Source organism: Ambystoma mexicanum, chromosome 4p (assembly GCF_040938575.1).
Source record: "Ambystoma mexicanum isolate Mex_15411 chromosome 4p, UKY_AmexF1_1, whole genome shotgun sequence".
Taxonomy (NCBI): Eukaryota; Metazoa; Chordata; class Amphibia; order Caudata; family Ambystomatidae; genus Ambystoma; species Ambystoma mexicanum.
In genome coordinates, this window is record NC_090927.1 from 740882341 (window position 1) to 740909186 (window position 26846).

General features: G+C 44.5%; 1 protein-coding gene across 1 annotated transcript in view; it reads left to right on the plus strand.

Annotated features, from left to right (window-relative positions):
* LOC138452855 (uncharacterized) overlaps positions 1-26846 on the plus strand; it is a 1928742-nt gene that overhangs the window by 313382 nt on the left and 1588514 nt on the right. The window contains exon 13 of the mRNA XM_069605205.1: positions 10885-11020. Within this exon, the coding sequence (XP_069461306.1) occupies positions 10885-11020 (136 nt within the window). The remainder of the gene's footprint in view (positions 1-10884; positions 11021-26846) is intronic.

Genomic DNA, 26846 nt, shown 5'->3' on the forward strand with positions numbered 1-26846 from the left:
TGGGCCAATCCGTTGTTGGAAGATGGCAGCCAGCTTCTTTACAATTGTGATGCCCTAATTGAGGCTATGAGTAGTGTGTTCGACACACGTTACGCCACACAAGCTACTGATTTGGAACTTGTCGGTCTCCAACAAGGCAGTTCGCCTCTCTTGTTTTATCTAGCCAAGTTCAATCAGCTGGTGGCGGAAACCGGTTGGCCCGAAGAAAAGAAGGCCTCTCTCTTCTATAAGGGGCTATCCGGCTCCCTAAAAGATACACTGGCCACCATCCCGGTAATCCCTACAGCTTTTTCGGAATTATTGGATTTGGTTCTCCAAATCGATTCCCGACAAGCAGCACGGAGGGGTGAAAAGAGAACGGCTCCTCCTGTTGCTCTCTCCATTCCCTTACCTGCCGCTGGGTCCACGGAACCCATGCAGATCGGGGCACTTAGAACTCCTTTGTCGGCAGAAGTTAGGGAACACCGGAAGAAGAACGGCTTATGTTTCTACTGCGGAGGATCAGACCACTTACTCTGAGAATGTACCAAAAAACCCACTAAGAAACAGGGAAACGCCAAAACCCAGTGACTGAAGGGGTCCAGATGCCGGGTGGTTCTTCGATAGATCCCACAGTTTACAGCCCTTATTGTCTGTCTGTTTCCCTGTCGTTCCCCGGTTCTGAAAAATGGGCCGTGATGATGGTCTTGGACTCAGGAGCCACGGGGAACTACGTGGATGCCGCTTATGCCCGGGATTTGGGTCTGCCGGTTGTGCATAAAACATGTCCTGAAGTGGTGAATTCAGTGGATGGCTCTTCCTTGGTCTCTGGGTTAGTGACGGAGCGGACCACTGATCTCACCATGATCACAGACTGCGGTCATCAAGAGAGCATATATTTTGACCTCATTGCGGCACCGCAGTTCAAATTCATTCTTGGATTACCATGGTTAAAATTGCATAATCCCTCTGTGGATTGGCATTCTGGGGAGGTATGTTTTCTCTCGGAATACTGTGAAAATAAGTGCATAACTATCAGTTCAGAGACCACCACTCCAAGTCATGCTCTCGCTGAAACTACCCGTACTGTGGGTGCAGTAGTCAACACTGTCCTTCCTATGGTCTACAGGCAATATCAGGACGTATTCGACGCACGTGGGGCAGAGGTACTTCCGCCACACAGGCCCTATGATTGCCCCATTGAACTGATTCCTGGAGCCAAGATCTCGTCTGGGCGTATATATTCACTGACCCCTAAGGAGGATGTGATTTTGAAGGAATATATTGAGAAATCCTTGAGTACTGGCTTTATTCGTCCTTCCCGTTCACCTGCTGCCTCCCCCATGTTCTTTGTCCCTAAGAAGGAGGGGGACCTGCGTCCCTGCATCGATTACCGTGCATTGAATGCCGTCACGATCAGAAATCAATATCCGATACGTCTGATTTCAGTCTTATTGGACCAATTGGGTGCAGCTAAGGTTTTCACTAAACTGGATTTGAGGGGGGCCTATAATCTCGTACGGATTCGCGAAGGCGACAAGTGGAAGACTGCCTTCAAGACCAAATATGGCCTCTTCAAAAACTGCGTTATGCCCTTTGGCCTGTGTAACGCTCCAGCGATCTTCCAATACTTTATCAACGACGTATTTCATGACATGCTAGACCAATATGTAGTCGTTTATCTAGACGACATCTTGATCTACTCTCCTTCAGTTGACACTCACGTCGCCCATGTCTCTTAACGTTTTGGAATGTTTAAGGGAGAACCACTTGTATGCCAAGTTGGACAAATGCAGGTTCCATGAAACTGAGTTCCTAGGCTATGATATTACTAGCCGGGGAGTGCAGATGAGCCAGTCTAAGGTTACCGCGATATTGGAGTGGGTTTGTCCCAGTACCTTGATGGCCCTGCAATCCTTTCTAGGCTTTGCAAATTTCTATCGGCGGTTTATCCAAGACTTCTCAGCCATTGCCTCTCCACTTACCAAACTAACCAGCACCAAATGCTTTTTTAAATGGAACGAGGACGCTCAGCGGGCTTTTGAGACCTTAAAGTCTGCTTTTACCACTGCTCCCGTCCTTCAACATCCGGATCCGTCTTTGCCTTTCATTGTAGAAGCAGATGCATCAGATGTTGCACTGGGAGCCATCTTGTCCCAACATTGCCCAGAGTCAACTGGATTACATCCTGTTGCGTATCACTCCAGAAAACTCACCTCTTATGAGAGGAACTATACTATAACTGAACAGGAATTGTTAGCAGTGAGGGACGCCTTTATGGTATGGAGACATCATCTTTTGGGGTCCTCCGAACCGGTTCAAGTGTTCACTGATCACCGAAATCTCTTGGCGCTGCAATCAGTGAAGTGTACCACGGAACGCCATGCCAGGTGGCATGAATTTTTTGCCATGTTCAACTTCACCATTACCTATCGCCCTGGGTCTCTGAACTCGAAGGCGGATGCTCTCTCCCGTATCCATGGGGTTCCTGAACCATCTGAGCTCAAGGGCACCCTTCTATTACCTAATCAAGTGGTGTGTGGGTGTACCTTGCGCCCCTCTCTGAAGACAAGGATTCAAGAGTGGGTGAGAACCACTCCCTCCGAGATTGCTAGCCTGGGATTGGAGATCATCCATTCATTGCCTTATAAAAAGGGTAAAATATATGTACCTGACTCCGACACAAGACACATAGCCATACAATGGTGTCACGATTCAGCGGTAGCTGCACATCCAGGTACTGGGAAAACTATCGATCTCTTGAGAAGGTGATGCTGGTGGCCCTCCATGTCACACGACGTTAGGGAATACATTGTCTCTTGTGCCACTTGTGCGCAGTGCAAACATCAACCGGGCAAACCTGTGGGCCTACTACAACCCATGCCTATACCAGATAGCCCTTGGCTTATGGTTTCTATGGACTTCGTAGTAGAGCTTCCAGTAGTCGACGGCTACGACACTATATGGGTGGTCGTGGATTACTTCACAAAATCAGCATTGTTTGTACCCTGCCAGGGGATTCCTTCTGCTCCGGTTTTGGCAGAGTTGTTCTTGAAGAACGTCTACAGAAGATTTGGTCTGCCCTCCATTCTCGTTACTGACCGGGGACCACAGTTCACTTCTCGCTTTTGGAGAGCGTTGACAACGACGCTGGGTATAGACGGCAGGTACTCCAGTGCATACCATCCACAAACTGATGGGCAAACTGAGAGGCTGAATGCCACTATGGAGCAGTATCTACGATGTCTTACCCTCCAACGCCAAGATACGTGGGTTTCCGTTCTACCACTGGCGGAGTTCGCCTACAACAACTCTCTGCACACGGCAACAGGTGTATCTCCATTCTTTGCCTTGTATGGCCAACACCCCTGTTCTTTGCCCAGTATTGCTGATTGGCCGTTACACAATCCGGCTGCCTCTGGTTGTTTTAGGAATCTATCAGATACCCACGCTATGGTCAAGAACCAGTTACTACAGGCCCAGTCACGTACTAAGTCTTCTGCAGATGCACATTGCTCCCCGGCTCCTAGCTACCGACCGGGGATGAAGGTCTGGCTGTCCACAAAGAACCTACGCTTGCCTGGTCGACGAGCCTTGTTACCTCGGTTTGTGGGTCCCTACAGCATTCTGCAGGTTATTAACCCTGCTGCCGTCCGATTGGCCCTTCCTACTAAATGGAAGGTACATCCGGTATTCCATGTCTCTCTAGTAAAACCATGCCACCCATCTACCAGGCTACCTGCTCGTCCTCCGCCGATTAAGGTGCACGGGTTTGATCTTGGATACCAAAGTTCGAAGGGGCAGGCGTCTCTATCTGGTCGATTGGAAGGGCTATGGACCCGAAGACCGTACGTGGGAACCTGCGGTGAACGTCCATGCTCCGGTCCTTTTGTCTCGTTTCTGGTCTGCTCGGGGGGTGAGACCCCCTTTGAGGGAGGATACTGTCATGTACAGGCGTGCAAGCAGTGCCAAGAAACGGCTGCATAGCCCTTTAAGGATGCTGCAACCAGGTGCCTGGAAGTTGGCATGGCAACGCTGGCGTCCTCTCAGCGTTTCCTACGGCCGACGCCAGAAGCCGCGGAACGCGGTCATGTGACCTTTCCTTTTTAGGCACCGCCTTCACTTCGTATCGGTGCTTCTGATTGAGAATTGGTGGCACTTCGTATCTTGTGCATAGTATCCTGTTCCCTTGAACCCCTGTTGCAGTACCCTTCCTCCTCCCCTTCCCTCCTGTGTTCCTGATTACCTCGTTTCCTCGATCCGGACCGTTACCTGGCCTTGATTTTGGACTGCCTTGTTCTTGTATGCTGCCTGTATCGTGCTTCGACCTCGGACTGCTCACGGACATCTTTGCCTTCGCCCATTTGTTTTGGTTACTCTTCGTTTGTCTTCTGGATCCTCACTCACCTGGATTGCGTCTGGGTAATTTTTGGGATTGTTGAACTTTGGAACTTTTCGAACTTATGGATTGTTCAAACTTGAATCTTGGATTTCCTTGCTACGTACACTAACTCAAAACTGCCAAGTGTGTATTAGGCGTCCTCGTGCCGGCGGGATAGGTGGTTGGGCTTTTCTTGGATTCTGGATTGTGGTCTTCGGATTTGGATTTGCTTCCCTGCCTTTTTCCACCTGACTCTCCCCGGCGTAGATCAGGACAACAACACGGTAAGCCATAGTCTCGCATGGGAAGGGGGTTGTTATTGGAATTGACCAACACGTATTGCATTCTTAATCTTTTGTGTTCGGGTCTGGTCAGAAGGGCGGTTGGTTATACATTCTGTGTTGTGTTAAACCCTCACTTACAGATCCAACGCCTGTCCTCGGCCACCCTGGCTTCACCGATAACAACTCCTGTGGCACGTGTCTTCATCTGGGTCGTCTGGGTCTCATCTGGCATCCTTTCTTTTCTCTGATTGATCGCTCTGGCTGTCTATTCCTGGAGCCAGAGGGTTCCATCAGGAGGAAGAACTCATCGGCTACACGACGTGGGCAACTTGCATCTGACAGAAGGGACCACTTAGTGAATGTTTGACTCTAGCATTCACACAGGGTCAATCCAAATGACCAACTGAAGGGCTACCTCTGAGGATCAACACTTTACCTGATGTTTTGTTTACATCCCATTGGCATAGACTCTGCTGCAATTCTGTAGCCGGTTATGTTGGCGGGTGGTTTGGGGATCATAGGGTAAACCCTTGAGGTAAAAGGAGGAGACTGGACCACAGTGTGAAAACATCCCTCCTTCACTAATGGAGTTTTTGGACAAGCATGATAATTCTGCAAACCAAATTACAGCTGCAAGGCGTGATACAACGTTGTCAGTGTCCCATGTTTTGTACTCTTTAAGAACTCCATCTGATGAAAGTTGAGGTTAACTGCCCTCTTTTTTGCTCGTTGTATAGGTTTAGATGACTTGAGCTAAACCTTGGAAACTAGTGGAGATGCCAACAGGCAACTTACTACGAGCTGTGTTCGTGCAACAACATGCAGTTCATCAGCCTGTTCTCTGCTTACACCAAACTGGTTTGACAATATTTAGCTTGATTCTCTGGGGAAGGAGATCTAGAATGTTCTCCAGCACAATACACGGTATTACCCAAAATGACCTTTTACAATTGACCTTTTGCACAATTGACCTAATTATGGTGGTCCTAATTGACCTTCTGTACAATTGACCTTTATATTATTTTAGTTATTCTATATATGTATTGGGTTGGTTTTGGATTATAAATAATATAAGGGGATTGGGTGGGGGGTTGCATCGGGTTTTGAATTGGGTGGGGGTTGCGGGGGGTTTCCCCCGCATATATGTCCTAATTGACCTTCTAAATTAGGTCATTTCTCCCGAGGTCAATTCTCCCGAGGTCAATTGTGAAAAAGTTCATTAGTATACAACCCAATACACACCTGTATCAACAAATGATTGTGATTTGACAAACAGTGACATTTAAGTGTTGACTGAAAAATAAAAGTGACACGGCATGTTTACTCTCAATGTAAAAAAGAGCTAAGGCAGGCACAGCTTAGCAACAAAAATACTCACCTTATTCAGTGTTCCATTAGCCTTGGGACATAGACAAGAGAACATGCATTTATACTAAAATCACAATTGAAAATCAGTAAAGGCTTGGGAGTTATAAATGGTGGCATTGTCTTCTAGAATCTACGTTCTCTTACAGTACTGTATGTGGCTTTTGCAAGCTTGAGGAACAGGCTTGCATTCTTGTATCCATCTATAGTAATTCCCTTTCTTCACTTGGGGAAAGCTGTCTTCTGTCGCCTTCCTTCTACCCTGAGCATTCATTATTATGCTGTACTGTATTGGGTATTGAGTTATAAATTTGAGTCATGAATCATAGTCATTTTTCTGGAGGGAGCCATTAACGTATTTCTCCTTTTTAACAACAGCAGAGGAATTTAGTTTCCTCCGTATGACAGCAGGTAAGCTCAGGAAGGACAGGTGTGCAAAGTAACATACATTTTCTGGAAAGTGCTACTAGGTATGGCTGCAGCAGCAGAAGCTGTATTTCTGTTGCTAGTTCAGAATGAGGGCAGGCATGTCTCTAGTGACAATTAAGAATGTTTTCCTCTTCCAAAAAAGAGGTCTCCCTTATCCCAACATGACTCATCCCAGGGTAATGGGAAGCTAGAAGACTTGCTGTAGTTTACGTATTCCACTGGAAACCTTCAACCCCATCAACCACAAAATCCTCCTTAAAAGACTTGTGGGCAATGGATTGCGGGTGAGGGGGTACTGCACTACACTGAATGACGTTGGCTCATCTTATCCAGTATGGACCACCTATGTAGCCTTTCACCAATACTCTTAATTATCGATATTACACCACCTTTGAAAATACTCAGCAAGTCTAGGCTCAGTAATGACACTTATGCAGATGATACTCAAAGTGTCTACACAATGATGCAAAATGTATTGAAGCCCAACTGAAAATGAACTGGACCTCTACAACTGCTGCCTGCGAATGGACACATGGACACATGGACACATGTACACTGACTATTATACTAAACTCAATCCAAATAAACCTAACGTAGGAGCAGTAGCTCCCCAACAAAACTCAACCCACAAACCCCTTGGCCAGAATAATTGCAAAAGTGCCCCCACTGCCAACCTACACAGACATAAACCTTGATTTCCCACCGGCTACTCTCCCATTCTCAAACCACAATGGTCAGAACATGCTTTTTTCATCTGAGATCAATCCATCGCATCCCACCAGCCAGTTGCATAGAGAACCAGGAAAGTCTTCACCCTATTACTCTGAAGACTGGACTACGCCAACAGCCTTTATCTAGACATCATGGAATACATGTTGCACCATCATCAACAGTACAAAACGTGTAAGACTTGAAAAGTTGTACCGGATTACCCTGATACTCTAGAAGCACCAGAAGCGCCACAGACTTCAATTCTAGTTCAAAATCCTGTTTTTCACCCATTGCTCCAAACAAAGGCGGCACTGCCTACTCTACCAGGCCCCTATTTTGTACATCATTATCTTGGCCAAAAGAGTATGAACTCTTTCCCTTGTCCAAATGCCTCAATCTGTATCAACGTAAGGATTCATTATGATAATCAGGCCGGAAGCATTGTTCTGTGTTTCCCTGAAGTGTAGTCCTTTTCTTTCATATCTTTCTCAAGTTGAAGAGACAGTGTTGCTCTTGTTGCATGGTCTTCTACATAATGTGTCTTGCCCACGTATTGACTGAAGTGGCGATACTGTAGAGAACTAGCCAAGGAGATACTACAGGGGGGCGGGGGGTTGATCCTCCAAATATGTTCCAGGATTACATGACTAGCTTTCTGCATAAAGGATCCTGATTTGAACAGGAGCCAATGCATGTAACCCAAAGAACACCCTTACTGAGCCCTTTATGGAACAACCGTATGCCAAAGAGCTTTCAACGTACTTGAAAAAAGGAGAGTTTAAAGAACTAAAAAACTACCCACATAACCAGAGGGGAAAAAATTGAAAATTAGCCAAACACTAACACAACAATAATATTTGCTGGGTCCCCTTAGAATTTCAACCATGGGATAGCTTGAATGACAGCTTTTTCTTGTTCAAAAGTGTAATCATGTATATTGAACAAAATCTTGTAGGTATATTGTGATTGCATCTAGGCTTCCAAATAAGCCTGACTTTGGAAAGGTCCTCTACAGCAACTCTGGGAAGTCCTCTGGAAATACTGGTCTTTGCTAAAGAGCGAACTGATAACTTATCTCCATTATTGACCCAGGACCTTCAAATAACATTTGAATTCCATCATATGTGAGTTGCATTGCAAAAGAACTTCAACGATCTGCATTTCCAGCCAACTAATAGAAAACAGATTTTTTGAAAATAGATATTGTTAGATCAGGGCACACATGTTTGCTTGGTTTGTCTCTCTGTTATGAATACATACATGTAATTCTCACGTGAGTTCCTGTTAATAAGGTTTGACAAGACAAGAATCTGCTCTCCTGAACATCCGTGAGGACCCGTTCTCCAACCTTGATTCCAACACCCCCTCTGTCCTCATCTTACTTGATCTCTCTTCTGCTTTTGACACGGTCAACCATGCCATCCTGCTCAACTGTCAACGTGATAACCTCGGTATCACCGGTCAGGCTCTGGCATTGCTGACCTCTTTCCTCTCTGATCGACCCTCCCAGGTTCAATTTGGGTCCTTCCTCTATATCTATCTACACCTGTGATGTTCCCCAGGTGTCTAACCTCTCTCCCTGGCCTTTCAAACAATACCTGGCACTCCTTGCCCACCGCTTTGCCGCGCTCTGCCCCAACTTCTAGTGCTATGCGGATGACACTGAGCTTATTTTGAGGCTACCTTCAGCCACCACTTCTCTCTCTCTCATCTCTGACTGTCTGTCCGCCATCCAGGAGTGGTGTGCCGCCAATGATCTCTGCCTTAATGCCAGTAAGACAGAGATTCTCCTCATCGGCACAACCGCTCCCTCCTTTCCTGTCACTCTCTGGCCAGCCTCTCTTGGCCCTCTTCCTGCTCCCACCTGTGAGGCTAAAACCCTTGGTCATCTTCGAGTCACACTCTCCTTCGCTCCTCCCATCTCTGACATCTCTAAGAAGTCACACTACCAGCTGCACCTCCTCAGAGGTATTCTTCCATTCCTCTCCTTCCCCCAGAAGCTCACTGTCTCCAGAGCTCTGGTTCTCTCTAGGCTGGACTATTGCAGCAGCCTCTTTCTAAATCTGCCTGCTTCTACTCTCCGCCCTCTGCAACTCATCCAGAACAGGACTGCGAGACTTGTCCTTGGCCTCAAGCCCAGGGATCGTATCTCTCCAGGACTGAAATCCCTGCACTGGCTCCCAATGTCTGTGTGGATTAAGTTCAAAACCCTCTGCATTGTCGTTCCTTCTCGAGCTTTCCGCTCATCCGCCTCCAACTCCTTCAGGGTCAGTCGCTTCTCCAAGCAACAAGTTGGTGGTAGATCTCTTTCGTCGGCTGGGCCATCCCTCTGGAACTGCCTCCCTGAAACTTGAGGAGAATCATCTCTGGTTCCATAAGCAACTCAAAACCTTTCTCTTTGCTTCTGCTTTCTCTCGTCCTCTCCGGTGCTGATTTTCCTGCTGAAACTGAAAGTGCACTGGTTACCTAGCCACCCTCTGATCTCGGGCCCAGGTCCCCTCCCCCGCCAGTCGCACACTTGCACTGCCTTCCTCCACACTTGGGGACTGTTTTCTGTATCCCTACAGTCCCACTACCAGCACCTGACTCCTGATATCTGCACTTACCCTTGCACTTGCCACCAGCTGGCCATACTTTTACTTATTGTTTATTTATTCTATTTATCCCATGTACTGCACTGTCCCCTCCCCCTTCTCCCCTGCACTCTACCTTTCCCCCTTCCCATGCACTTGCGCAATATGAATGACACCTGGCCTAGTAGGATCGTTATCTCTTCTTCCCTCTGTTCCCCCTCCCCTGCCTCGTCGCGCCTCGAAACACTTGTGTATCGGCGCGTTATAAATGCCATATTATATCATATCAATCACACTTTAAATCCTTAACTCATGCTTGATGTCCACATGAACAATGAAGATTAACTTTTTTACACTACTGTAACACATAGGGCCTCATTAGGAGTGGGCTGGTCTGGTAAAAATGCTGGAAAAAATGCTGGTAATACCCGCTCTGGCATTTTTACCAGGGGGCCGGCACGCTCCGAGTTTGCGGTAGGGGCAGTGAACTACTGGCAGGCCTGACCAGGTCCCTACCGGCAAATAATTGCCGCAGTCACCGGCACCGGTACTGTTGGTGCCAGTGATTGCGGCAAACCCATTACATGGAGTCCAATGGGACTCCATGAAATGGGAACAAACTGCCGTTGCTGGCACTCGCAATATCCCGATAACGGTAAGGCGGGTTTGCCGGTAACCCGCCGGAATCACTGGCGTGTTACCGGCAAACCCGTAATGAACCCCATAAGCCTTTATTGCCAGGGGGACACTTTCACTGGTGGCAGTTGCACTAAATAAGTTCTGTTAAAATAGCATAACATTATGAAAGTTTGAATTGTGCATGTCAGAAGCCCCACATTAAGTTTGGTAAAGCAAACTAACGAAGAACGGTACATGCCACAACATGTTGTCGAAGTTTGCTGTACCATTTGCGTCAAAAGGACTGTGTACTAAAGTACGGAAGGAATGCCATTTCCAAGTGTTAGTTCAAGCCAAGCGAGGCCATGTTGCAGGGAACTAGACTAACACATGTTCAGGCACCTTAGTAGTAAATGTTATTAGTATGTGACTGATACCTGCAGTATTCTATTCACTTCAAATCATTGCGGCACAGTTCATAAAAGCAAATTGATCGTCATGGTCCTAATATATACCATTTATTTTTTTCGTCTTTTGTTTTTAGCCAATCTTTATGATGTTGACGACCCGGAAGAAGAGGGGCCAACCTTGTCCACCATTATCAAAGAAAAACTAAATCAGATGATTGACACTTTGGCCCAAACTGTGGATTCAGATGTCCTGTTGGATATCGAGAGAAGGTAAGGCACCCAGAACCAGGGGGACTCTTTTTGGTGGTATCCGCTGATGCTGACTAGAAGCAGGAAAGTAGAGCACACACGGTTCCCACAACACTTCCAACGCCATCCATGACATGATATGATATGGCATTTATAAGGCGCCTATACACAAGTGTATCCATAGTATCTGCTGTTGAGTTCTGTGCATGTGTGAAATTAAGGAACCAATTAATACAGAAAAGCATGTGCACCAAAAGCTTGTCCCAAATGAAAATGGAAACATTATTTTATTTTTTTGTGCCAGTAAATCTATTCAACACCAACCTAGATAACACAGTAGAGAACCATTTGAAAAAAATGACTTTAGGTATAACATTCACTTTTTTGGAAAATCACAACAAATCACAGGGTGGGCGCAGTCACTCTACAGTGTTGCACATTGAGTTTCCGCCAGTTTCGACTCCTGGCTACTGCAACTCTTCGTGACCAACGTATTCAAAATGATGAACATTTGCTTCATTTTAGTCTAATGCAAAATCCAACAATGAGCACACGGCCACGTGAACGTAGTCCATCCTGCAGCAGTAATTCAGATGTAACTGCACCGTGCTCCGTGCACACCATCGGATTACTTCTAATCAACGTAACAGGCCTCCTCGAAGGACACCCACTCGATGGAAAAGTAATGTAGTTTATGAAAATGTGCATCGACATATATCTACTTTGATTTTTTTTTTAATGGATATATAACGTTGTTCGCATGACATCTTCTGATAATCCTTCACCACACACCCAAAGAAATATATAAATTAAGCAAATTCACTAAGAATAACGTAACGTGTCTTTGCACAAGCACAACCTCCTTTATATCTGACACAACACACTGCACATCCCCCCTTTTCAGCTACATAGAGCCATTTCTGGAAATTGAGATTATGTATTGCGGGATCCCACTATCGATGGGGTAGGGGGTGGGTTGTATGCACCCCCATAAAGAATTACTTCTTAGAAGAGTAATCATGAACACCTGAAAATTAACCCTAGCTAGGTCTGTTTCCGATAATGTTGCTGGCAAAGTATAAAAGGTGCACACCTTTTAAACTTAAAATGCTGTATTTTAATATTCCCTGCAGTGTACAACCCTAATGAGCGATTTCACAGGCAGTGTGATTCAGACGTTCGCGTGGTCTTGTGGGTAAAAGTCTTCACTCTGGTCATGACGACCTGGACTGGAATCCAGACAAACCTCTGATCACAGTTGGCAGAAGACGTTTTTCTTGATGAGGGAGCAGTTTTATTCCCAGGTGCCAGAAATAGCGCTTGAAATAGTCACTGCCAGACTACGCCTTACCATAGCAAGGATGAACATTAGATTACCAACATGCTAACCAGCTTCTCTATAGATATACCTTTTTTTCACCAGGTGTGTTTTTGATATTTTTAGACAGATATCGTTTACTGTGCCACTGTGTTGACTTTTCGAAGGCAATCTATTGATAATGGCTTCTCCCTATTTCCTATGTAGTTATCGCACCGCCGTTTCTTTTGTGTTATCTCGGCGGGCAAGATTGCTTTCAGGGTTTCGTCCATCTTGTTGAGGTGTGGTGGCTGTTTCCCTGTGATTTCTTGCTGCATTTTTCATGAGGGGCAATCTAGCATAGTCCCCACTCACTTCCCTTCCTTTAAAATGATTTTAAAATTATACCTCATATACCTCATCACGCCCCCCCGCCCCCACCTCCCCATAGAATTGCAGCAAAAAATGCCGTGAAACGGCCATTTCGCGAAATGTGGTCAAACAGATGAGATAAAGTCAGCGCCGCGGGTTCGTGCTTTCATTACTCTTGCATTATCCATGGCCATGAGAATGTGGCAATGCCTTTTCTACCCAGATTACAGATTAATAGACCCACCCATCCACCTCCCCGGATGCTGCACCTCTTCTTCCCATCCTACCCTCCGAGTCTGTTCTATTTTCTTGGTATGTCCTTTTTTTGGGTATAAGACCTCAGCTGGTAATTCTGTTTTGTATTTATTTGAATTACTTGAAAGGACCAAACAAATCAGCATACTACCATACATTTCTTAAAATGATGACGTCATGAGTGATCAAATATCTTTTTTCTTTAGAAGGCATTTTTTGTATGAATGAACAGACTCTGGTGACAGCGAAAAAGAGCACATGGGTGACATGGGCAGGAATAAAGGTGAATAAATATCACGAAGTATTCTCCCGGGGAACTGTGTCATAACATTCTGCTGGGAAGTGGTCAATATCCAACCAACTGTAAAGGCACCTGCGCATTCTCCAATCCTGGAAGAGGCACAGAGAAGCCACGCCCCTGCTGCTGGAGTTCTATCTGAAAACCACGTTTTTTTAAAAAAAAGATTGCTTTTCTCAAAAACATTGCTGTTACCCCTTCCACACCCTACATATACCTCACCTTCTATTCATTTTACACGTTAAGTTTAAAATGCCTTCCAACGGAAGTTTATTGGGGTGCTCGTTTTGCTGTTCTCTAAGGTGCAAGCACAGATCAATTACTTCTCCAAAGATACTACGATACTTGGGCTCTAAGCCTAGTCACAGGTAGGGTGATCTCGTATGTGAAGCAGCAGTGGCTCTCGTCTGGTCTTCTCTGTACAGCTAGCGTTCGGCTTTGTGTGGCACGAGGAGGGGGCATCTCCATCCTGGCATGGGATCAGCCACTTTGGTGTTGCTCCCAACCCACCCTTTTCAGGGATTCAGGGAGCACTCCAATGTATCATTTATTTTTTAAACACTGAAGATCTAGATCTTTGTGAGAGATCGTGCAGGAAGCTTGGTAAATGACCTTCCCAAGTTGGCATGCCTTGGACCCTATTAATGGCGGTGGCCGGGCAATTCATGATTTGGTTGCTCACACCTGGGTATGTCAGAGAGAGAAAGTAGAGTGAACAGTCCAAACACACAGACTCACTGTGTTTTGGTGCTATCAGGATAAGGGTTGCACTCAGTTAAGGGTCTTGAATCAGAGTCGAAGTTGCCTGGGAAGTTGGAACCCCAAATCAAATCTGGAGTGTAGGTACATAGACACTCTTCATGGAAAGTTATGTCCTTTCAGATGAGTGAGTGAGGCCAGGAGGGGTAAGCAAGCTTTGTCAACCCCATTGTGATATGCCCTTGATTGGGATACATAGATGATGACGTAACATTACCAGGCTATCAGTTCCCGGGACTGTGGTTATTAATTATTTGTACCCTTTATGTATTCAGTTAATGTCCTTTAAGACCATTCAGTCATGAACAAACCCTGAGTGAAGAGCTTTTTATTTTTATTCATGGTCTCTTTTTTTATTGCCCCCACCCCTGCTTGCTATAAATAAAGTGTAGACCCCCCTTTAACTCGTGCTTAAAGGATGAGGCTACACAGGGGGCATTTATTTGCCAATCGCGTAGGGCTCCACAAGGTCCCGCCAGACAGAAGTAGTCTTTCTGGCCGCAGGGCAGTTGGCAAACATATCCGCTCCTCCTCCAGGTAAATGCCTCCAAGATCACAGCTAGTACACGTCTGCTCCTGAGCATTCAGTGATGCAGTGTCAGCTATTATGTTCTAAATTCATTTAACAAGAAAATTAAGACTAGTACATAATTAAAGTTATATTTCCTATAGTGAAGCTTTTCTAAGTTATCTTGCAGGAAAGTCTTGGTTCTATTAAAGACACGGAGGTGATCATTATTCTTCTCTCTTGTTAATTCAACTTAATACCAAAACGCAAGCAGTGTACTTAAAGCAACTCTCCAAATGATTCTAAGAACAAAAGAAAGATGCAAGAAAAAACATAATTTCCCAACTGGCCTCCAGTAGTCCATCAGCCCAGTAACATGTGACAGCCCACCTACAATCAGAGGGCCAGTCTAATTGTCCTTCTTTACACATCCTCTTTCAGAGCTGCACAGAACGTTGTATCTTCAATTACACCTGACCTGCTGTGCTGAATGTAACTTCTGAGTAGAATAAAGATTTTCCATAATAACTTACTAGAAAGACTTGATTCTATTAAAGACATGGAGGCGAGCATTATGCTTCTCTTCCTTTATTCCATTTATAAGGAAAAGCTCAGCAGCAAGATGTTTTGTGCACCTTATATACTAACACACATATAAAAAGGTGCAAACAACATATAACAAACTTGTAACAATAAATCATGGAATGAAAACCCCCCAAAAAATCCATAAAAGTTCCATAACGATCAAAGAACTCCATTTCCCAAGATGCTCCTCAAGGTCATCTCATGACCGGGGCCTTGTGTCATCTGTCCTCCAATGAGCGTGTAGGTATCTCCATAAACAGTCTTGAACAAGAAGTAACTTCCTCTTTCGAGGCTGCGAACTTGGTTGTCTGTGAATAGTAGGTGGAAACACGACTGTGGTCGACCAGAAGAAAAGGCGTTGCGCTGTGGACTAGCTGGACTTGTCTGTAGACGCTGTCAAGAAAAATACAGAACTATGATTACTTCATGCATATGGAAACCCTAGTTCCCTTGCAGGGAGGGAAGGAAAAGATTGTTGCATTAGAATATTACCATGCGTGTAATTTCATTTATCAATAGTCAGTTGCAATGCTTAAACTACCCTAGAGTGCTATGCAGCACCCTTTTCCTTCGCTGGGTGGTATAATGCTCGCCTCTGTGTCTTTAATAGAATCAAGACTTTCTAGTAAGTTATTATGGAAAATCTTTATTCTATTTCAAGACCGGAGGCTCCCATTATGCTAGTTCAAAGCTTACTTACCACAATCGAAGTGGGCTGTTCTACCGGTTTCAGGTAGAATTCTTTGAATATTGATTCTCCTGCCCAATCTGCCATTTTCATGATGTCCTCTAAGCAAACACCAACCTGGAAGGCTCTAGAAGCCATGGCTCCTCCAACAGAATGGGTGCCAAATTGAAGAGTATCCATCCCTGCTTGTGCCAGTGTCCAAAGCACCCAGCGTGCAAAAGTAGGGGTTGATACTGCCTTGTGGGGTTTGCGAATAGCTATAAGAAGCTGGCCGTCAGGTGAGTGTCTGAGTGAAGTTGTCACTTTTTCGTTGGTTTTCAAGCATTGTACCAAACAAAGCTTGGGCTGTTCTCTGAAGGCTGGGTAGGAAATCACTCTAGAGTCACATTTAGTTCTTCTCCGTATGTGAAACACAATACTATCCGGGGAGAAGGACCTGCCCGTGAGGTCTAGAGCTCTGACGTCAAAGACTCTTCTACAAGAAACTAGACAAAGCAAGGTAGTAAGCTTGCCAGAGAGAGCCGTACGTGAAAGCTTTTTGTTAGATGGCCAAGAAAGAAAAAGATTGAGCACTTTGTTAAAGTCCCATAACTTATTGTAACGAGACGGAGGCGGGACTGTAAGCCGGACACCTTTAAGCAATCTGCAAACCAGGCGATGCTCTCCGCCTGGGGCTCCTTGTATGAGGTCGTGGCCTGAGGAAATTGCCGAGCGGTATGCGTTCACTGTTCTGTACGCAAGCCCTCTTTCCCCTAAAGAGGCTAAGAAGTTTATGATTTCCTCTAAAGGTGCCGAAACTGGGTGAAAACCTCGGTCCTGACACCAGATCCTCCAGGCATTCCAGGAATTGGAATATCTTTTGAGAGTTGCGGGGGCCCAGCTCTCCTCAATGAGATGAACTGCTTTGAGGGACATGCCCGGAGTTCTCCATCTCGCCCTGAAATCCTCCAAGCCGACAGGGTCAGAGACCCGGAGAGGAGCAGGGGATGAGGCTGCTTCCACGGATTCAACAGAAGATCTGGAAAGCGGGGTAGAAGGATTGGAGAATCCATGGAAAGTTCCAGAAGAACTGGATACCAAGTCTGAGAAGTCCATACAGGGTCTATGAGGACTAGCTCTGTTTGGTCCTGACGGGCCTTTGCCAGGGTCCTCACTATCATAGAAAAGGGAGGAAAGGCATATAGGACCCCCTGTGTCCAAGGTTGTAGGAACGCATCTGTCGCCAAGTGCTGCTGGGTCGGGTCTCCAGCTGTAGAACACCGGAAGCTGTGTGTTTAGACGGGAGGCGAAGAGATCCTTGGACATTGGACCCCAAATGTGTTGCAGACGGAGAAAGACTGCTCAGTTGAGTGTCCAGTCGCTGGAATCGGCGTAATGGCGAGAATGCCAGTCCGCTACTACATTCTTGAGACCCGGAAGGTATTCCGCCGTGACGGAAATTCGGTGACCTAGGCAGAAATGCCAAAAATCTTTGGCTAGTTCTGCTAGCGGACGTGATCTGGTACCGCCCAGATGATTGATGTATCTTACTGCAGATATGTTGTCCATCTTCAGTAAAATACAGCAGCTCACTTTGTTCCTGGCAAATGAGCGAACTGCGAATGAGACCGCAAGGAGCTCTAGGCAGTTTATATGCATCTCTAATTCCTGTGGGGACCAAGTCCCGCCTGTGGCTACTGAGCCACATCTCGCTTCCCAGCCAGAACGACTGGCGTCTGACTCGATGATGATGTCTGGGGTGGATCCGAAAATGGCTCTGCCGTTCCAGGCCTCCATGTGCTTGAGCCACCAATTGAGTTCTGTTCTCGCCTGAGGGGAGAGAGTCAGTCGTTGAGAGTAAGAGATATTGCGTCTCAAGTGTTGACCCTTCAGTCTTTGTAGTTCTCGGTAATGAAGGGGACTGGGAAATATCGCTTGGATAGAGGAGGATAATGGGCCTATCACCCTTGCTAGCTGTCCCAGTGAGAAAAGATCCCTCTGTAGAAGTCTGCAGATCTCCTGTTTGGTGGAATGTATTTTGGTAGCTGGGAGACGAAGTTGAGCATTTTGTGTGTCCACTATGAACCCCAGAATTTCCAGGTTTCTGGAAGGATAAAGAATTGACTTCTCCCAATTGATGAGAAAGCAGAAACTGTGCAGCAGATCTATGGTTAGTCCGGCTTGTTTTCGAAGAAGTTCCTGAGACTGAGCCATAAGGATAATGCCGTCCAGGTACACTATTAGTTGGATGCCCTGCTCTCTGAGACAAGCGACCCCTGGCTTTAATAGTTTGGTAAAGGCCCAGGGCGCCGAGGAGAGCCCGAAGGGTAAACTCGTGAACTCCTAATCCTGAAGCTCCCAAGTGAACCTTAGGTACCTCACGTGTGCTTGATGCATGGGTACTGCGAGATAGGTGTCCTTTAAATCCAGGCGCATGAGCCAATCGTTTGGCCTCAAGATGTCTCTGAGCATGTGAATGCTTTCCATCTTGAAATGACGGTAAATTATGAACTCGTTGAGTGCTCTCAGGTTTATTACGGGCCTCATCTTCCCTTTTCTGCGCACCAGAAAAATTGGGCTGAAAAAACCGCCCTGACTCGAGCAGGGGCAAATTGCTTTCTTCTGATATAGGCTGTGAATCTCGCCATTTAGCGCACTCCGATCTATCTCGGACATAACTATGAGGGCGGGGCGACTGACTTGGAAGGGCTGCACGAAAAACTCTAAGCGAATGCCGCGCGCTGCGTCCCTCGCCCAGGCGTCCCCTGATAAGACATCCCAAGCATTTGTAAAAAACGTTAGCCTCCCCAGTGGGTGTATGTTGCGCTGGCGCTGGTATGCGCAGACTGACCTGTGGGTTGATGTTGGGCTGATCTTCTAGGGGCTCTCCTCCAGAAACGCCCTCTGCCTCGGCCTCTAGACGGAAAGAAGGTATCGGTACGCTCTTGCCATGTATTGTGTTGTTCCCTCTGGTATTGAGTTCTTCTGTCGAAGGAATAGCGGCCGGAAGAGCGACCTCGACCGGCCCTGGAAAAAAATCTTTGATGCAAACACCCTCTTGATGGAGTATTGTGCTTTGTCTAACGCGGTAAAGGTACCAACAAACTTAGCCATTTCTTTCATGAAAGGGTCCCCTAAAAGTAAGCCTTGAGCGGCCGCACCAGACTCAGTATTCGCTAGTTCAGCTAGCTTCGAGTCAATCTTGAAGAGGATGCCCTTGCACGCTCTGTGGAAATAGTGCAGCTTGCATTGCCCAGTAAACAGATAGCTCTCTGTGCCCAACCGGAGAGGATCACTGGGTCATTGAGACCTGAAGAGTCAGAGGCTTCTTCCGCCAGGTCTAGGATCTTTGCCAGGGGGCCGGTGACATCCAAAAGCTTGTCCTGGCAAGACTTCCAGGCTCGGTCGATGCCCTTCCTAGGATCTTTCACACGTTTGTCCAAGAATGTTATCATTTTTGGATCGAGTTCTGGAGTCAGAGCCACTCTATCTAGTATCTCCGGACGTGGGCATTCTGCCCGTAGTCTTGCTCTGATTTCTTTATCAAGAGGCTTGCACAGCCTATTAAAGATGTAATCAGTTGTTCTAGCTGATGGCTCCCAGTCAGATGATCTGGGGTGCACTAAATCTTCGGGAGCGAACATCCCCTTCTCAGGAGGCTGTTCCCCGGAACCCTTCCTGGGGGTGGGGCCAGCCGCAATCCCCGAGGTCGAGGGTTTAGAACTCCATATGTGGGTGTCCTCATCTGAGGAAGAGTGCAACGCATCGTCATCATATATCCTTGCACTCTGATCATCATCCATGCCCTGTCCATTTCCCTGCGGGCTTGAGGGTCTAGTACCCCTGTTTTCCTACTCGGGGTTAGAGGGTCCTTCTAGGGAAGGGGTTACCTTCCTGCTCATAAAGGCTTTTTTCAGCATGTAGAAGGCGTCAGATACGGCAGCAGTGGCATTAATCGATTGGCTTGGGGGGGTCAGAGAGTTTTTGCTCCTACGAGCCGGACTACATCCCCCATGCGTAAGGTCCTTCCTCTTCTGGGACTTCTTTCTCCCTGGTGGAGATGCCCCTCGCATGCGCTCCTCCATGTTGTCTAGGCGTTGTTGTATCGGCAGGAGCATGCCTGAAACAGCCTTTCTTATGCTGTTTTCAACAGTGGTTCCCAATGCCTTTTGAAGGCTTTTCTCCATAGCCACCTCATCAACATAACATGAGTCTTCCTCACCTTCGGACCAGGCTTGATCAGATTGAGGAGAAAACTGAGCTGCCATGATAATAATAAGCACCTTATCTTCTTTTTTTGTTTTTTGTTGGGCTTACTGATCGCCTTCTGTCAAAGCCCAGTAGTAGTGATTAATCAATTTATCACTATTAATTATTCTTTCCTGTCTTTTTTTTATTTATTTTTTATACAGGAGTACTCAGTTGCACTCCTGTTTCAAGTCCTGTCTTCAGAAGCGTGCTCTCTCTCAAGTATGAGCTGCAGCTGTGAAGGATTTCCCTTCCGTTTCATTTTTATTTTTTATTTTTTTTATGTGGACTGAAATGTATTTGTAAGATAGTGCTCGACTCCGGCGCCCGCGACAACAGCAACCGTTATTCTGAACGGAAGTGTTGACGCGAGCGCCAGAGCTCTGAGAAAAGGACCAGGGAGAGCAGGAGCTCCCACTGGCGTTCCGCGAGCGGCGCCGCGCACAGTGAAGGACCGCGCTGCCTTCCCCAGGGCCCACGTTACTATTTCTCGGGTGGGGAAAGCAGCGCGGTCACAGAGGTACCCGCCGCAGCATTTCTGGCAACCACGCTGCGAGCGGGTACACGCAAACAAACAGGTTCGCAATAGATGAATAAACACGCTATGCACAATAGCGGACAATAATATAATATGCAGATTAAATAAGCAAATATATTTGCTTGATAATCAATATAATTAAATATGGTTAATAACAAGGTAAACATAATTGAACAAGAAGTAACTTATCACTTGCTGTGAGCAGCAAAGAAAGAGGAAGTTACTTCTTGTTCAAGACTGTTTATGGAGATACCTACACGCTCATTGGAGGACAGATGACACATGGCCCGGGTCATGAGATGACCTTGAGGAGCATCTTGGGAAATGGAGTTCTTTGATCGTCATGGAACTTTTATGGATTTTTTGGGGGGTTTTCATTCCATGATTTATTGTTACAAGTTTGTTATATGTTGGTTGCACCATGTGTGTTAGTATATAAGGTGCACAAAACATCTTGCTGCCGAGCTTTTCCTTATAAATGGAATACAGGAAGAGAAGCATAATGTGAGCCTCCGGTCTTGAAATAGAATTCTCAAAAGCTCATGCATTAAGATCATGGACGTCTTATTACCCGTGGCTCATACACAGACACAGAATAGCCATATAAGAGGGATCATATGACTTTCTCCCGAATCTAGCATTTCCCCCAACATAAGGATTGAGGCAGGCAATTAAAAACAATCAACTTATTATCGAATATGAGTCATGCAAATAGAGAAATACCACTCTTCTCTAATAAAAGCATCAGCCTTTTAGCACATAGACATTATCAATACATTTCTGATCTAGGGTGGGATATTGCTTGACTCTGTGCCTGGTCAAAAGCAGGGGAAGACGCAGAGCATACCGTCAGGTGAATGGCACAAGCCCTAGGAGCCTGTGTGTCCGTCGCTCCAGAATGGATGGAAAGGTGCTCGGCGAGCGGCAGGGTGTGGAGAACACCACACAGCGCTACCGCTGGCACCAAACAGCAAACTAAATAATTAAACGTTTTACTTCATGGGAGAACACCAAAATTCAGACCCGCTCCAAGAGTGAATCTACTTTCGCTTGGCAGACTCGCTGCTGTTGTGGTAGGTATCAGTGTTATGTTGCTCGTGCTGTCACAAAGATGAGAAAGTGGAATGCAGGGAAATGTGGAATGTGGGTGGAGGACGGTTGGGAGAAAGAGCTGGGGAAGAAAGGGAAGCAGTATGCTGTGCCGGCCCGCTGCCGAATAAAAATAGATTGTAATTCTACTCACAGGCTCTGTGTGGTAGTTGATCTCTTCATTTAGCGACAAGTGCCAGTGAATCATACCCACGTCATTTGACTAACCGGTCTGTTCATAACAGGATTCATGTAAAGTACTGTACAGCATATACACACACAAGGTATGAAAATAAGTTTATTTCAGAAGCGGCACAGCGAAGGAAAGGCCTGCTCTTTGTTAAGAGGAAGGAAAGACAAATGTATTTCATGTTATTCTCTGATGTAATATATTTGTATATAATATACGTATCTCTTTATGAAAAAGTCTGATGTCCCTCAGACGCTCTCCAAGTACCTCCATGGTAGCATAGTCACTCATGATTTCAGCAAAGCAGGAAAATAGCAAAGACTCATTACTCTTATTATCTGAAATAATAAAATAGAGTAAGCTACAAGCTATTTTCCTACGAGTAGGTAAAGAGGAAAGACCCATCTCATTACAAATAGCCTTGACAGGTGTAGATTTCATACGGTTGAGTGCTATACGCCAAATGTTGGCTTCCAAACTTTTTAGGCAGAGAGTTTCTTTTTCATTGATGACTTCTAAACCATATAAGGCACAAGGAACTATACTGGCCTTACACATAATATACGTATTATGACATCGCCCTAGCGCATGGCAGAGTTGAGGTTAAGATGAATTGTTTATAGTTTCAGAAAATAACTTATCTTAATAACAATTGGACCCTTCCATGAAAAATCAGTACAAAATCCACAGTAGAATTTTGAGGGAGCCACATATGCATTGAAAATGTAAGAATTTGTAATGGCTGGCCTCACATTTTAAAGCATTGTCACTTTTGTTGCATTTTTAAAAGCCACAGGGAAATAAAACAAATCGGCCTAACTATATCAAAATTGGTCGCTTAGATTTTTGATTTTTGGATTTTTTTACATGCACCTAGATCTCCTCAGGAATTGATGCACTGAAATATTAACAATTTAAGATTTATCTACATATGACACATGCGCACAGTGAATGTGCATCTTTAATACGAACTGTACACATACCTGTAGAAGAAGTACATTATCTAAATGTACACTACCATACATATTTAAACTCACATGAAAGTCAGGACTTACTTTTATGTTAGTTTTCAGGTGATGTAAATTGCCTACAGATGTGAACTGTAAAACTCATACACCTCTTTCAAGTATTGAAAACGCATATCAAAGTTAGATCTTACATTAATGTGAGCTTTCATACGTTACGTATAGAATAAGTTAGCAGAATTATTTTATAAACAAAGTGTACACATACACGTGGGCGATGTATATTTCGTAACAAGTTCACTAATGTACATTTGAAAACAAAGTCAGCACTGACTTTGATGTGAGTTTTTTTGAGAAGTAAGTTGAGTAATATACAAACTGTAAAAACCATATACACCTCTTCTGAATATTGAAAACTCATATCAAAATCAACCCTGATTTCAACACAAGTTTTCAAACATACAGGCGATGTATTTGACAGGTGAATTTTATGAATGTATGATATGATATTTTATTTATATCGCGCTCATACACAAGTGTTTCAGAGCGCGACCAATCAAAGGGAGAACAAAATAAAGAACGATCTTACTAGGCCCAGTGACATTAATAACACGCAAGTGAATGGAAAAGGGAAAAAGGGGGAAAGTGTGTGGAAGGGGGAGAAGTGGAAAGTGCGGAACAGAGGAGATAACAGAATAAATGATAAGTGCAGTAAATAAATAAAGGCAGTGAAAAGTGTTAGTGCAGCCAGCAAGTGGCAAGTGCAAGATTAGTCAGATAGTGTATATCTGATAAATGCAGAAGAAGAGTGGGGGACTGTATGGGTACAGATACAGAATCCCAGTGCAAGGGGTGGCCCTGAGGCAGTGCTGGAGGTAGGCAGGGTGAGCACGTACCTGGGCCTGAAGGACAGGGGGTGTCCAGGTGCACAGTGCAGAGAGAGAAAAACAGCAATGTATGCTAAACACTCATAGGTTACGCAAATGCCATACAATCACATGCCAGCCACTTACACACCAAACACTCATAGACCTTATAAGGCCCAATAAACCCCACACTCATACATACCACAGACTTACACAACATATACTCATACTCCTAACACCACACAGGTTTACAACACATGCTCTTTTGACTCACACTCTTATGGAACACACTCTTAATGCACAAATTCTTAGGAGACACAAACTTATAAAAACAAACTCTTACACTTCGTACATGTATGTTAGTATATGTTTGGAAACTATTGTGTGCATTTACTAAAGGTAAAGCTTATAGCTCCTTTGCCATACACTTATACGCCAATACGCTCATATGGTAAACACCCACATTAATTTCAATTATGCTACATACACTCACACGCTTTACGCCATACTCTCCACAATGCTTCACTGAATTTATATATTAAAACAACATTTTAATCAAGAGTTAAGCTTAATCCTACAAAAACTGAACTGTGCAAAGAGTGTGACTAACAATGTTAAGTTACACTTACTGCAACCATGAAACTCGAAGTATAAACGCAATCTCCATACCACTACAAATCAAACCTTAATACTAATTTCAAGTGAAAGGCCAGTTACATCACAACTACAGTTGAAATTAGTGTTCAGGCTTGATGGCCCCTATACGTTGTGAGATCAGAAATTCCAACACTCATGCTTATAAATAGTTAACTGTGAAATTTGTGAATTTGTTTTAAAGACAACAATACTACAAGTGTTGTTATTATCCAACATCTTACGGCGTATAGCCTAAATCCTCTGCTAAAAAGCATTAATTATTTACATTCAAAAACATGCATAGGTGGCCCTCAAAGGATCTGCAATACCTACATTCATCAGAGTCGCTCAAAATAGCTTTAAATGTTTTTAAGGTTGGCCAGAAACATTTATGAAGCAAGGACATATTAGCTTGATAAATAGCAACAGGGAGAAACCAAGCATTATTTGAGTACCAGATATTTTGGCAATCTTTTTGCATTTACATTAAGTGTAATTCATTATTTCATTCCAATTGAATGTTGGTTGGTGCATTAACAGAATTAGACTTCAGATGCTACCTTTAGTTGCAGCATGCCCCCAACTATTATAAATATTGAGAACAATTGTATATCGTAGTTTAATATCAGGTTATTAAAACAAGTAATTACTGAGTTGATAAGGCTGAAATAGTTATTTGGCAAATTGGATTTGTAATGTAATTGCTGCATTGAAACTTATGTGAATACATATATTTCAAATAGAACATTATAACGATAATCAATGCAGTCAAATATGGTTATAGTTGCATTAGCTTAATCTGGGGTTATTATAGCAAAAGGTTATTTTATTTCTAAAAAATACCACCAAATTCTAGCATAGGACTCTTTGTAATCCATACAATGGAGAGATATTGTTGTAAACCTAATAGTTATGCATTGAAATAGAATAAATACATAAAGGTCTACGACTAGTCCTCCCTAGTGGTAACTGTTGTGGGGGTTATTGGTTGATTAAGGAACCAGAGACTTCCTTGTTTAATTATAAAGACCTTGTTATAAACCCAAACCCAAGGATAGCCCTACCTGCCCAATGTTAGGGATCTTCTATTTATTGAAAACAATTCTTGGCTTTTTATTATTTCAAAAAAACTTTGAGATCAACAACTTGGTGCTCTTGAAAAAGGTTTTGGGGATTTGCAAAGGAAGAGGTGCTAATGGGCAAACTATTTTGGGTTTCATTAGATGTTTGACTGACTCTATTCATTGCCACTAATTCCAATACAAAGGAGAACGTCTCGCAACAAGTTTATAAATGGGTTTGATGCACAGTTTCGTTTAACTGCATCTTTAACAGAGCCACAGAAAAAAGTGCCAAGATATTTTCATTAATTAATGTTCCATAAACTATCCATTCCACGTAGTACATCTTTAGTGGAATATTTGTTGAATGGAGAGAATTGCCTTGTGTTTACATTTAAAGTATTGCCTGAAATAATTGAGTACATCTTGATGATTGAAAGATTACAATGACTTGAAGTATATGTTTTAAGAAAGTGAAGTAGCACATTATCTCAATTGGCAGAAACCGATAGGGTCCGATGCCTGGTTATGAGGGCTGCTATGAAAGTTGTTCAGGGGGCCAGATGCTGCTCGGGATCTGAGGAGGACACTCGGGTCACCTTCCCAGGGTCTGCATTGCATGACAAGACTCAGTCCCCCCGGTGACACCAGATACCGCCCCCAAGTTAAGCATACCTCTCAAGGCCCTCTTCCCCAGTGCAGGGACACCCTCTCCTTATAAAACAGGGAGTTCAGACTGGCAGTGTGGGTTGCAGGAGTAACAGGGTTGAGGTTATTATTCAGATAACAAAATGGGCAAATCATTTCTCCTATCAAATTGAAATTGCCCAATCGTGTAACTGTGAAGACATGTTTAAAGCCCTGCTGCACTTTTTTCAAGGGTTTTTCCTTCGTAGTTAGTGTTGGAGTTTTTATATGAAGTTTCTTATCTAAGATCAACAAGTATTATTGCTGGGTTGCCATTTACATATGGTTTCTTTGTGTCTTTACAAGGGGAGCATGGTTTTCATATTTTTCATTATTTCCTGTTGAATTTGTTTTATTGGTGTAGTTGGTTCAAAATGAAGACTGAAAATCTCTTTGAGCTGATGGCTGAGGGGCACACAGCTGGCGTGTTTTGTAAGGTGCATAACACACATAAGAGTTCTTACTTGCCCATTTCCTAATCTAAACAATACTTCAGGCCTATGTTCACTATTTGAAAATACTCAATAGTAGAAAAGAGTTGATAAATTGCCCATTAGACACAACTCAAGTAAGATAATAATATTGAAACATAAAGTGGTTAGAAGTCATGAGGAAGATCCATCTCTGTAGGGTTGTTTCTTTCCAGGAAAGCAATTATGTCACTGGGATTTTGGAAGGACATTGTGAAGTTGTCTTTAGAAATATTCATGGTAGGGTTATGAAAACAACTTTATATCCAGCTGCTTTAATTTGGGTCTCAGGTCCAGGAGTGATTTCCTTGTTTTCACTGTGTCCTTGATAAAGTGCTTGGGAAAATACATTCTGC